Here is a 14,002-nt window from a genome sequence, read left to right as displayed (position 1 = left end):
AGAAAACTGTTTTTGCTACTCTTCAGTTTGTGAATGAGCAGGAAGCCTCAGAGCGCTTCCTATTTATTCATCTATGAAGCCGAGGTTGCAGAGAAAGGGAATGATAAATCTATGTCCTCAGTCACTTTTGGCCAGGGGGGCCCAGTCAGGTAGGCTGTATAGGGCCCTGTGTTTTCTAACAGCAACCCTGGGCACGGGTCACCTCGAGGATCCTGGATTGTTTGACACCAGTCATTCAAGTCACCCATAATGGAAACAACTAAACTTAGTGTATCCTCCATGTACTACCAGCTATACACCTACTCATCTGATACCAGCACCCACCTAGATTACAGTCTTCTGTTCCGGCACCTTGGCACTTACACCCTTCCATCACCCCTTGGCACTTACACCCTTCCATCACCCCTATCTCAGTTTCCAAGGGTGTTCAGACTGGGAAAGTGCAAGAAGCTGCCCTTTTCACATCATACAGGTCATTTGACACACCCACCCGAATGTATAGTCAGGTGCTGGACCTCCACATCCCTTTGGTCAAGAACACCCCCCCCCCCCCCCCCAGCCTGCTGACTAGACAGTATTAGAGCAGAGAAGGGCGCACCGACCTTGTGCATAACTACTAAAAAAGTTTATTAAAATCAAAGAAGGTAGCGTACAATATACTCACAAACATAGGATATGTACAAGCATGTAGGAAATAGGGACTGCTTGCTTCCAGGACACTTCTCTACTGCTGGATAGCATGATGGCATCCTCACAACCTTGTACGGCTTACGTGTTTCGAGGGAGGACCCTCTTCCTCAGAGCCAAAGTTGCCAAAGGGCCCTCCCTCGAAACACGTAAGCCATACAAGGTTGTGAGGACGCCATCATGCTATCCAGCAGCAGAGAAGTGTCCTGGAAGCGAGCAGTCCCAATTTCCTAAATGCTGGTACATATCCTATGTTTGTGAGTATATTGTACGCTACCTTCTTTGATTTTAATAAACTTTTTTAGTGGTAATGCACAAGGTCGGTGCGCCCTTCTCTTGTTGTTTTCTTCTAGTGCTTTTTGGATACCCTTGGTCCTGAGGAGGGCAGCAAGACCACTTCATTTGTGCCTAAAAAAACACCTAGATCATTTACCTTCCCGCACACCACTCGAGCGCAGGAGAGATACTGTTTTTTAGTAATAGAGCAGAACCTGATTCTGCCCCTTCTCTGCAATTAATTACTACAGACCAATATCCAGACAGAATCTGGTTCATTCAAAAGTTCCTAATTTCTTAACCACTTGCCGACCGCTCACTCGAGCACTACTGCGGCAAAGTGGCTCGTTCCCGTCCAGCAACGTAGACCTACGTCGCTGGACTCCTCCCCTTGTGGGCGGCGCACAGTCACAGCGGGAGTCGGGCCAGGGGAGGAGCGGCGGCGATCGCCGCTGCTCTTCCCCGATCGTCGGGGAATCGAGTTTGGAAATCCTCCCGCTTGTGTAAACAAAGTGGGCGGATCTCCTAAGTGACAAACAGTGACAGATTGCAGGGTTCAGCATAGCCGAACCTGCGATCTGTCCCTGTGTCACTCAGTCACCTCCCCCCACACACGTTAGTAAGCACCAGGCATACATTAACCCCTCCCTCTCCAATAAAATTAACCCCTTCCCTGCCCGTGTCATTTTTACAGTAACAGTGCATATTTATAGCACTGATTACTGTAGTAATGTCACTGGTACCCCCAAAAGTGTCAAAAATGTCAGTCAAGGGTCCGATCTGTCCGCCGCAATGTCGCAGTCCCGCAAAAAAAAAAAAAAAAAAAAAAAATCGCAGATCGCCGCCATTACTCGCTAAAAAAAAAAAAAACACCAAAAATGACAGAAATCTTTCCCTTAGTTAGTAAACGCAATAACTTTTGCGCAAACCAATCAAAATACGCTTATTGTGATTTTTTTTTTTTTACCAAACATAGGTAGCAGAAAACAAATTGGCCAAAAATTTACATTTTTTGGGGGGGAATTTCATATAAAAAAATGTGAAAAATATTGTTATTTTTTCAAAATTTACGTTCTTTTTTTGTTTATAGCACAAAAAGTAAAAATCGCACAGGTTCTGTTTGTGGGAAAAAACGTAAATTTCGTTTGGGTACGGCGTTGCACGACCACGCAATTGTCAGTTAAAGTCGCACAGTGCCGAATCGCAAAAAGTGGCCTGGACGTAAGACAGCAAAATCCTCTGGTGGTAAAGTGGTTAAAACCTAAAACTAGGCCGATTTGTATTTTTCTATATCTACTTAAAGTTTAAAAGAAAAAAAATCCTGGCAGTTGCCAAGTACCAGCAATCAAACCCTGGCTTCCGCAAGAGAAGCGCTCTCACCCATGGACAGCAGAGCGGCGTGAATCTCCCTCATCACATTCTTGTACAGCTCCTTCTGCCAGTCCTCCAGAGCGCCCCACTCCTCGGCCGAGAAGCAGGCCGACACATCATGGAAGGTCACTAGGGCCTAGAGTGGGAAAAAAAAATCCAAGACTGTCAGTGGAGCCACTGAGCAGACTTCAGCTACTCAGCAATGGACAGTTTCATGAAGAATTCAGGGACCATTAAGTCCAGGTGCCATTAGACAAATCGCTCACCATCAGAGGGATTACAGAGACTAGGAAGTAGTTTTGCATTTTTTTTATGACTTGTAGAGTTGGAGGGTTTTTCTTTTAAAAATAATTTATTATACATCTCAATCTAAAGGTTTAAAGCCCAAATCTAGCCAAAACTTTTTATTTTGTAGAGCGTAGAGATAGATAGAGCAGGTATGTCAAACTTTGCTAAAACTGTGGGCTAAATCTTCAAGGGGCCACATTGTGTCTACCGAGGGCCACATTAGGTCTACTGAGAGTCAGATCAGCTCCACTGAGGGGTGCATTAGGTCTACTGAAGGCTGCATTAGGTCTAAGGAAGGCCACGTAACTCCTGAGTGCAAGATTAGCTCTGCTGAGGGCCGCGTTAGGTCTAGACCTTTTTATTTCTAAAAATTGCTATTATTACTTTGGAACTTAACCCCTTTACTCCAGCTTGAGCCAAGTTTTAAATGGGTCACATTAGGCCTATGAGGGTTAGAGTTAGGCCTACTAAGGTCCGCATTAGCTTTACTGAGGGCCACATTAGGTCTAATGAGGGCCACATCAGCTCTACTGAGGGCCACATTAGATCTACAGAGCGCCACGTCCCGTCTACTGAGCGCCACGCCCACTGAGCGCCGCGCCACGCCCACTGAGCGCCACGTCCAGCCAACTGAGCGCCACGTCCAGCCAACTGAGCGCCACGTCCAGCCAACTGAGCGCCACGTCCCGCCAACTGAGCGCCACGCCCCGTCAACTGAACACCACATTAGGTCTACTGGGGTCCACATTAACGCTACGAAGGCCCATGATCAGATTGGATGGTGGGCGGATGTGTGTCTGCTGTTCCTCCGCTCTATAGAAGAAACTGGAGGGTCCAATCAAGGCCAAATAAACTGACAGGTGGACCCAATCGGACAACCCATGTGAAAGGGGCCTTACACAATTTTTTTTACATCTTCCTCTCCATTCAGAGGGCAGGCTGAAGATTGATTGATCGCTGTGATCGCCAATGAGAGGCCATCACATCAATCAGGTGACCTGAAATCGGGAATCTCGAGTCCCAATCTTAAGTATGAGACCTGGAGCTCTCAGAGTCCGATCTCTGTGCTGGGAGCGCCGCAAAGAGAAGTATGCATATATGCAGCCCCACAGAAAAAAAAAGCCCAGTCCAAATGAGGCCACGTATATGTGTACCTTTGGCGGGAAAGGGGTTAAAACATTAAGGGTCACAGACAAAAAGGAGGAGGGCCACATGCAGCCCACATAACACCAGTTTGACAAGCCTGGGTTAAAGCCAGTGTCAAGTTTTTACTGTTGTCTGTTTTCCAGTTAAGTCCCTCTCACTTTCCTGTCAAAACATGTAGCATGTTCATTTTGAGTTTTAGGCCCCTTTCACACATGCTGTCCGTTTGTCCGTTTTTCATCCATCCGTTGACGGATGAAAAACGGACATCAATGCATCTCTATGTAAAAACGGATGACAACTGATGATCATCAGTTAACATCCGTTTTCATCCACTTCCGTCAATGTCCGTTTTTTTGAACGGATGAATGCCCTATTTTTCATCCGTCAAAAAAACGGATCAGACGAAAACCGGATGACAACGGATGAAAAACGGATGTCAACTGATGACAACGGATGACAATGGATGAAAAACTGATGTCAACTGATGACAATGGATGACAACGGATGAAAAACAAACGACAACGGATGAAAAACGGATGAAAAACGGATAACAACTGATGAAAAACTGATGAAAAACGGATAACAACTGACGAAAAACGGATGACAACTGACGAAAAACGGATGAAAAACGGATGAAAAACTGATACATTTGACGTGACTGAACTGATGAACTGAACGGACCGTATGTGTGAAAGGGGCCTAAATGTTCTTTCGGGTATCTGTGTGTACAAAAAATAAATAAATAAATAGGAGGTAAACTATTTTCTGTCACTGCTCATACATACTCCCTACACAGCTTATCTACATCTGCCATCGTGAAAAGAACTCCAAACACCAGAAGAATATTGGTGCCGTGACTCGGGAATCTCTCGTGTGTGAAAAATAACAACATACACATTGTTATAGAATGGCACAAACAGGCAAAGTGATGGCACTTGTGAGTTTCCTTACCCGGACTGAGACCTGCTGGGGGAGGATTGCCGAGTCCAATGGACAGAGACCAGGATCTGCCAACTCTGACATGGCAGCCGATGTGATGCTGAGGGAACAAGGGTCTGTTAGATCTGTCTGTACTGAGGAATCCAATACTGCATCTGCCACTGCCAGCTTCACCTTTATAACCGAAATCTCACCGTGATAGCAGTTATATACTGACACCACACTTTACTATGTGATAATACCTGATACCGCACTTTACTGACTGATAATATCGGACACCACACTTTACCTACTGATAATAACTGATACCACACTTTACTGACTGATAATGATAGTGTTATGGGGTAAAGTAGGGTGCTGGGAGGTTGTAGAGTGTTATGGAGTATAGTAGGGTTCTGGGAGGTATAGAGTGTTATGGAGTATAGTAGGGTGCTGGGAGTGGTAGAGTGTTATGGAGTATAGTAGGATACTGGGAGGTATAGAGTGTTATGGAGTATAGTAGGATGCTGGGAGTGGTAGAGTGTTATGGAGTATAGTAGGGTGCTGGGAGGTTGTAGAGTGTAATGGAGTATAGTAGGATGCTGGGAGGTTGTAGAGTGTTATGGAGTATAGTAGGGTGCTGGGAGGTTGTAGAGTGTAATGGAGTATAGTAGGATGCTGGGAGGTTGTAGAGTGTTATGGAGAAGAGTAGGGTGCTGGGAGGTTGTAGAGTGTTATGGAGTATAGTAGGGTACTGGGAGGTATAGAGTGTTATGGAGTATAGTAGGGTGCTGGGAGGTATAGAGTGTTATGGAGTATAGTAGGGTGCTGGGAGTGGTAGAATGTTATGGAGTATAGTAGGATGCTGGGAGGTTGTAGAGTGTTATGGAGTATAGTAGGGTGCTGGGAGGTTGTAGTGTGTTATGGAGTATAGTAGGATACTGGGAGGTTGTAGTGTGTTATGGAGTATAGTAGGGTGCTGGGAGGTTGTAGAGAGTTATGGGACAGAATGGGATTTTTGTACTTACTGTAAAATCAATTTCTCTGAGTTTGACGGACACAGCGCTCTATAAATTATAACTCCTGGGTTAGATTGCCTCCTCCAGGAGTAGGACTAGGCAGAACAAAAAACACCTGGCTATGCCCATGGGCCGTCCTCAGCTTGGTATATAACCCCCCTCTCTAGGTAATACGTTTAGTAGCAAGTAGTGTTAGAAGTATCAGAACTCCATAGAAGGGTGGGTGCTGTGTCCGTCGATGAACTGGATTTTACGGTAAGTACAAAAATTCAATTTTCTCTTTTGTTCATCGACGGACACAAAGCTCCATAAATCATAACCACTGGGACATCCAAAAGCAGTGCCAAAGGGAAAATGAGGGTGGGGAAAATAACCCAAGGCTTAACATAAAAGTGCCCTTAACCAGGACACCGGAGTCTTAACCTGGTCACAAGAGCCCCGTCTGAAAAAAAGAAAAAGTTTAACGAAAGCACCCCTCTAAAACAGCAGCCTGCAAAACTTTGAGGCCAAAAGAAGCATCCGCAGATGCCAAAGTATCTACCTTATAGAATTTTGCAAAGGTATGCACCGACAACCAAGTGACCGCCTTGCAAACTTGCGATATTGATGCCTGATGACGGAAGGCCCAAGAAGCACTTAGCGCCTGAGTAGAATGCGCTGTGACAGGGAAAGGTGGAACCTGACCTTTAATGGAATAGGCCTGAGTCGCTTTCTGTCTGATCCATGTGGACATGATAGCCGAAGAAGCGGCCAGCCCTTTTCTTGGTCCATCTGTAACTACAAAAAGCGAGTCTGAGCTCCAAAAGGACTCGGTAGCTGCCAGATACATCCGAATCTCATGAACAACATCCAAATCTCACGAACCACATCCAAATCTCACGAACCACATCCAAATCTCACGAACCACATCGAAGGTATGCAAAGCAAATTCCTTTGGACGAGCCAGCTTGGGCCACAAGGAAGGCAACACAATGTCCTCATTCAAATGGAAGTTAGAGACAACTTTGAGCAGGAATGATGACAGAGTCAAAGAACCACTTTATCCCTATAGATCACCAAATAGAGACTGCAACAGGATAATGCCTGCAATTCCGATACGCTGCAGGCCGAGGTAATAGCCACCAAGAATGTCACCTTCTGGAAAAACGTAGACAAGGGAATCTCCCGAATATTCTCAAATAGAGGTTTCTGGAGAACCGAAAGCACAAAATCTAAATCTCATAGTGGCAAAAGAGACCGTACAGGTGGAGCCACATTTTGAACCCCCTGAATGAAGGTACGAGCTAAAAAGAGCGCATGGCTAGGGGTCGCTGAAAGAAGATTGCCAAGGCAGACACCTGGCCCTTGATGGTACTCAAGGCAAACTTCTGACCAATGCCCCATTGAAGAAAGGATAAGATCCGAGCCACGGAAAAGGATGGAGGATGAGCGCCAACCGGCTCACACCAAGAAATGTACACTTTCCACGTACAATGGTATATCTTGCTGGAAGACGACATCCTCGCCTTCACCATAGTAGGGATCACTGATCCAGACAAACCTCTATCCCTCAGTACCTGGCTTTCAAAAGCTAAGCCATTAAAACCAGCAACTGTAAAGCAGGATGGTAGATTAGCCCTTGGGACAACTGGTCTTCTCTGAGAGGAAGCCACCAAGGGACGTTTACGGCCACCAGGATGATAGGAACATCCTCGCTCTTGATTTCTTGCAGGAACTGCGGAAGAAACCTGAGCTGAGGATAATACTGGCCTTACCATGGCCCTTGGACGCCTGCGGCATCTGTCAGAGGACTCTGTGACCTTGTCACGGACTTCAGTATTCTCCTGAGGAGCAGAACCTGCTAAAGGAGCTGCATGTAGGACTGTGCAAACAGAACTGTCTTGAAGGTGGATACCAGCAGACTCAGATCCTGTATGCAAATCAGGAGAGAGAACTGTCTGTGTGATAGCAGCCTGTGAATGATGGCCTGTGGTTCCTGAAATTTGTCCAGAGGAAGGACCACCCTGGTCAGAATTAAAATCAGACCTAGCTAAATCAATTCCATAGACAGGGATAGGGGGGACCTTAGGTACCCCCAAAAGAAACATTTTGCGGATCTCCTTAACGCTCACAAAAGAAGTCCATGGGGCCCGAAAGCAGCAAAGATGTTCCCCCACCCCAATAATGGATGAGGGCAGACCTTCATAATGAAGAGGTCTTGTCTGCTGAACTGAAGAAGCTAGCTCAAGGCTTACCAGACCAAGGTTGCTTGGAACCTCCCTGGGAAGATTTAAAAGATCTATTTATATGGGCTGAGAAGGAGGGCCCCCGTATGCGACGAGGCTCCTTCCCTTTCCTCGACTGTGACAGGAAGGTACCCTTCCCCCTGATACCCGTAATGATGTCATCCAGGGTAGCCCCAAACAGGCGATCGCCTTGAAAGGGCAGATTAATGAGAGCTTTCTTAAAGGCTTGGTCTGCGGACCAATTCTTAAGCCACAGCAAGCGCCTAATCACCCCCGCTGAAACAGAAAGTTTACAGAAAATAAACTGCAGCCTATGGACCAACTGGTCCGCTAAATCAACATAAGCAGCGGGGACCTGCTCACTCCCCAGGCCCTGCCGCAAAAGCTTGGCCTATTCAGTTAGGGTCTAAGACACCAGGGCTGAGGCAAAGACTGGCCACAATGCTGAACCAGACATAGTAAAAATGCTGCGTGCCACAGCCTCTGCTTTCTTGTCAGCCGGGTCCTTAAAGGACGGGAATACCTTTACTGGGATCATGGTTGCTTTATTCAACCTGAAAACAGCATGGTCCACCACTGGTGAACTAGTCCACAACATTTTTATAAGTGACTCCTCAAAAGGGTAATGTACAGAAAAACATTCAGGGAACACAAAGGGTAATTTTGGTTGTTCCTATTCCTTACAGGAAAACCTGTCAAAATAAGGCACATAAGGAAACACCTTTGGAGTATGAGGCGACTTATGCATACCCATTGACATAGCCATATCAAAAAGACAGAAATCCCCTGAAGGGTGGGACTTTGGATGGCAAAAACCAGGACTTGAGTAATACAATGTCAAAGTTTATTGCATAAATATATAAATTCCAATGTCATACAGAATCGTACAAAAACAAGATACAAAACATATTAAAAACATGTGGCCAAAATTATACGTCACAGAAACTAGAAATGGCTGGGATGTCCTAAGAAAGACCAGACGCGTTTCGGTGGGTAACCTTTCTCAGTGGTCCAACAGGAAAATCTCAGACTTGTAGAGACATCCTAGGTGTGACGGGAGAAAGGGGGAGGAAAAAGGCCACCAAGAATAAAAACGGGAGTGGAAAATCACCCGTAACTTATAATGTCCAAAGACTGCTAAACACCCACACTCCTGACCATGTATCTTGCTGTCGGGAAGTTGTACCTTTATGTCAAAGGATTGAGTAATGGTTGAAAGGTAAGGTGGAGGTGGTTATAGCAGCGAGAGAAAGATGCCACGCTTATCCCAGGGGGCTCCCACGAGGATCCCGGAAGATTAGCCAACAATAAGAGGCGTAATCAGAGGGGTCTCCATCTATATATCCTTGTGAGAGTATGTAGTTTTCAGGTAATAGGGAATGTAGAGTCCCAGTACAAAGATCTCCTGGTATCCCCGCAGGAAATGTGTAAGGGCGTCCCTTTGTACCGGGACTCTACATTCCCTATTACCTGAATACTACATACTCTCACAAGAATATATAGATGGAGACCACTCTGATTACGCCTCTTATTGTTGGCTAATCTTCCGGATCCTCGTGGGAGCCCCCTGGGATAAGCGCAGCATCTTTCTCTCGCTGCTATAACCACCTCCACCTTACCTTTCAACCATTACTCAATCCTTTGACATAAAGGTACAACTTCCCGACAGCAAGATACATGGTCAGGAGTGTGGGTGTTTAGCAGTCTTTGGACATTATAAGTTACGGGTGATTTTCCACTCCCGTTTTTAGTCTTTGTGGCCTTTTTCCTCCCCCTTTCTCCCATCACACCTAGGATGTCTGTACAAGTCTGAGATTTTCCTGTTGGACCACTGAGAAAGGTTACCCACCGAAACGCGTCTGGTCTTTCTTAGGACATCCCAGCCATCTCTAGTTTCTGTGACGTATAATTTTGGCCACATGTTTTTAATATGTTTTGTATCTTGTTTTTGTACGATTCTGTATGACATTGGAATTTATATATTTATGCAATAAACTTTGACATTGTATTACTCAATTCCTGGTTTTTGCCATCCAAAGTCCCACCCTTCAGGGGATTTCTGTCTTTTTGATATTGCATTAGGGATGTTGGCAACTCCCAGGAAAACCACCGAATCCAAATTTCTTTTTCCATTGACATAGCCACGTCCGTGGCTACATCCTCCGTTTTTAAAGTCTCACGCACTGCAGTGATAAGTGCATTTACCAGTGCTTTTTCATTCGCTGCTGCAACCATGGAGGAATCATCCTCACAATCTGATGGATCTGGGAGTGTGAAATCAACAACGTGGGGTCAACAGCGGCATCAGGCTAAGAATCAAATGAAACAAAATGAGCAGGGGAAGGCAGGGAGATGCTTCCCCCTGGGCCTTTGCCCACAGGCCACTTCCACCCGGGACACTAAGGACTGCAGCCATGGGAAGCTGGGGTTCCGAGGGACCTGCCACCTCCATAAGGGGGTCAGTGGGGGAGATGTAATCCTGAGGCTCCAGAAGGAAAGGGAGACCTTGCGGTAAAAAAAAAGATCTTTTGGCACCACTAAAGGATCCCTTCAAGGCACCTATCAGAAGAGAGGGGGAGAGAGAGAGAGAGAGAGAGAGGAGGGACCCCCAGGTACTCACACTACCGACCAGAGGAGCGCCGATAATTCGAACCCAGCACATCATCATGGACACCATCCCTGTTCATATATGCTGGGCACAGGAAGAGGAAACTGAGGAGGAAGAGGTGCTTCCGCATTCCCCAGGAGGCTTCGGTCGTCTCCAGCCTCTCCCGGACTAAGGGAAAATGGCCCCCGTGACATCACTGGGCTACACAAACATCTCCACCAGCCAGAGGCCAGCCAGACTAAGGGAAAATGGGCCCTTTGACATCATCAGGCTACACAAACATGGTCGCCAAGCGGAGACCAGCCAGACTAGGGGAAAATGGCCACCATCAGCTACAAACACTGAAGCATGCTGCCAGGATCTCCCCTGCGCCCTCTGCAACACTGCACCCTCTGCAAGAGGGTGTGCATTGTGCGGGTAAGGCTCCTGTCAGACAGACTCCTTGTCACCGAAGTAGGGGAGCTGTCGGCCAAGGGACCGCTGCGACTCAGACCCAAGCCCAGTCGCAGAAGTTTAACTCGCGGGCCAGCCTCTGTTTGTGAGGCTATGTCATGGCCAATCTAGCGCATAGCTGCGGTCTGCATGTGCTCGCTGGCTGGGCAGGCCACTGAATCTAGATTATCCAGCCCGTCACCCAGCAGAGGCAATATAACCCAGTAGTTATGAATTATAGAGCGCTGTGTTCGTCGATGAAGGAAAGAGAAAGTAGGATGCTGGGTGGTTTCAGAGTGTTATGGAGTATAGTAGGGTGTTGGGAGGTTGTAGAGTGTTATGGAGTATAGTAGGGTGTTGGGAGGTTGTAGAGTGTTATGGAGTATAGTAGCACGCTGGGGGTTGCAGAGTGTTATGGAGTATAGTAGGACGCTGGGAGGTTGCAGAGTGTTATGGAGTATAGTAGGACGCTGGGAGGTTGTAGAGTGTTATGGAGTATAGTAGGAGGCTGGGAGGTTGTAGAGTATTATGGAGTAAAGTACGGTGCTGGGAGGTTGCGGAGCGTTATGGAGTATAGTATGGTACTGGGAGGTTGTAGAGCGTTATGGAGTATAGTAGGGTGTTAGGAGGCTGTAGAGTGTTATGGAGTATAGTAGGGTACTGGGAGGTTGTAGAGCGTTATGGAGTATAGTAGGGTGTTAGGAGGCTGTAGAGTGTTATGGAGTATAGTAGGGTGCTGGGAGGTTGTAGAGCGTTATGGAGTATAGTAGGGTGTTGGGAGGCTGTAGAGTGTTATGAGGTATAGTAGGGTGCTGGGAGGGTGTAGAGTGTTATGGGGTATAGTAGGGTGCTGGGAAGTTGTAGAGTGTTATGGAGTATAGTAGGATGCTGGAAAGTTGTAGCGTGTCATGGAGTATAGTAGAGTACTGGGAGGTTGTAGAGTGTTATGAGTATAGTAGGGTACTGGGAGATTGTAGAGCGTTATGGAGTATAGTAGGGTACTGGGAGGTTGTAGAGCGTTATGAAGTATAGTAGGGTGCTGGGAGGTTGTAGAGCGTTATGGAGTACAGTAGGGTGCTGGAAAGTTGTAGCGTGTCATGGAGTATAGTAGAGTACTGGGAGGTTGTAGAGTGTTATGGAGTATAGTAGGGTGCTGGGAGGTTGTAGAGTGTTATGGAGTATAGTAGGGTGCTGGGAGGTTGTAGAGTGTCATGGAGTATAGTAGGGTAGGGTGCTGGAAAGTTGTAGAGTGTCATGGAGTATAGTAGGGTACTGGGAGGTTGTAGAGCGTTATGGAGTATAGTAGGGTGCTGGGAGGTTGTAGTTTGTTATGGAGTATAGTAGGGTTACAGTGGGCGTTGCAGGTGGTATGGAGTATTTGAGGTAAATATGGGGTTTTGGGAGTGCAGCTGGTGTTTGGATGTGACAGCTGTCTGCTCTCTCCAGTATTGGGGTGCAGGGTGTATTAGGGTTTAATAGGAGGTAGGGGGGTCTATGCTAAGGTAAGTGCATCAGAGTGTAATGAGATATCTCTGGGTGTTGGGGTGTCTGTCATTACCATACCCCAGTATTAAGGGTGAAGGGTGTAGAGGGGAACAGTAGAATATAATGGGGTAAGTCAGTAGGGTATAAGGGATATATATAGTTTTGGGGTGCAGTGTGTGGTAGGGTGTATTAGGGGCGCTGTGCAGGGTGCAGTAGAGTGTCATGGGGTATCTCAGTAGGGACTTTGGGATGTCAGCTGTCACCTCTCTCCAGTGTAGTGGTATAGCAGGTTGTTCTGGGGTGTAGCAGGGTGCATTAGGTTGGCACAGAGTATTTCAGTAGGGGGTTGGGGGTATAGTAGTGTTTGGAAGCGTCAGCTATCACCTCTCTACAGTTTTGGGGTACAGTAAGGTGTTCAGAGATGTAGTAGGGGACTGCACATGGTTTCTCTGTAGGGTGCTGGGGTGTAGTAGGGTGCTATGGAATATGTCAGTAGGGTGTTGGGGTGTCATCTGTCACCTCTCTCCAGGTTCAGGGTTTAGTTGTGTGTAGAAGTTGTAAAGGGTGTAAGGGTATATCATGGTTTTGGGGTGTCAGCTGTCTATAGTGTTGGGGTGTAGGATGTAGTGGGGAGGTGAGGGGAGTAGTAGGGAGTAATAGGGTATGTCAGCTGTCACCTCTCTCCAGGTTTGGGGTTCAGTCAGGTGTAGGAGGGAGTTGTAAAGGGTTTTGGGGTGTCAACTGTTATCTGTGTATAGTGTTGGGGTGCAGGATGTAGTGGGGTGTTATGGGAAGTAGTAGTGGGCTGTGTAGGGTGTAATGGGGTATGTAAACTGTCACCTCTCCAGTTTTGGGGTACACGGTAGGGTGTTAGTTGTCACCTTTCTAATTTTGGGGTACAGTGCTGTGTAGGGTATAGAGGTGTCAACTGTTTTGGGGTGAAGTAGGGTGTCTGTGTAGGGTGTCAGCTCTCACAAGTTTTGGGGTACAGTAGGGTGTTGGTGTGTCAGTTGTCACCTATCTCTAATATTAAGGTAGAGTAGGGGGCTGTGTGAAGTTTGGGGGTGTCACCTCTCACTTTTGGGGTGAAGTAAGGTGTCTGTGCAGGGTGTCATGAGGATATGGAGGTGTCAGCTCTCACCTCTCTCCAGTGCTTTAGCCTCCTAAACAGAAAACATAGGGACAGGAGCTCATATCTGCTGCGCATGCGTAGTGCCAGGCTGATCGGCTTGGCAGACTGCGCAAACGCAGTAAGAACGGCGTCTGCGCTGCCTCGCGTGGCCATATTTGATGCGGGCTGACGTCACATGGAAGGCAAGACATAGGAGGGGGGATAGACACGGGTTGGCAGAGCCCGGATGTAAGGGGAGGGCGTACTGTGGTTATTGGGTTGGTAGTATGTTCACCCCCACCTCCAGCCTGTGTCCTCCTCCCTGTGTGCACACCCCTCATACCAACAGGGGCGTATCTACCGCCAGGCCTTGGGCGGCACTTTGTGTGGAGCCCCGCCCACAGGGGCGGGCCTTGTCAGGCAGGCAGAGTCCTGT

General features: G+C 47.2%; 1 protein-coding gene across 1 annotated transcript in view; it reads right to left on the bottom strand.

The window, feature by feature from the left end:
- LOC309550890 (zinc finger protein 777-like) overlaps positions 1-13,683 on the bottom strand; it is a 63,519-nt gene extending 49,836 nt beyond the window's left edge. Inside the window, exons 1-3 of the mRNA XM_082251272.1 lie at positions 13,597-13,683; positions 4,720-4,807; positions 2,344-2,470 (exon numbers count right to left, since the gene is read on the bottom strand). Of these exons, the coding sequence (XP_082107398.1) occupies positions 2,344-2,470; positions 4,720-4,791 (199 nt within the window). The 5' untranslated portion in view covers positions 4,792-4,807; positions 13,597-13,683. The remainder of the gene's footprint in view (positions 1-2,343; positions 2,471-4,719; positions 4,808-13,596) is intronic.
- Between the last annotated feature and the right edge of the window lie 319 nt (positions 13,684-14,002).

Source organism: Pelophylax lessonae (assembly GCF_965119305.1).
Source record: "Pelophylax lessonae genome assembly, chromosome: 3".
NCBI lineage: Eukaryota > Metazoa > Chordata > Amphibia > Anura > Ranidae > Pelophylax > Pelophylax lessonae.
This window is presented reverse-complemented; position numbering and strand designations above follow the sequence as displayed.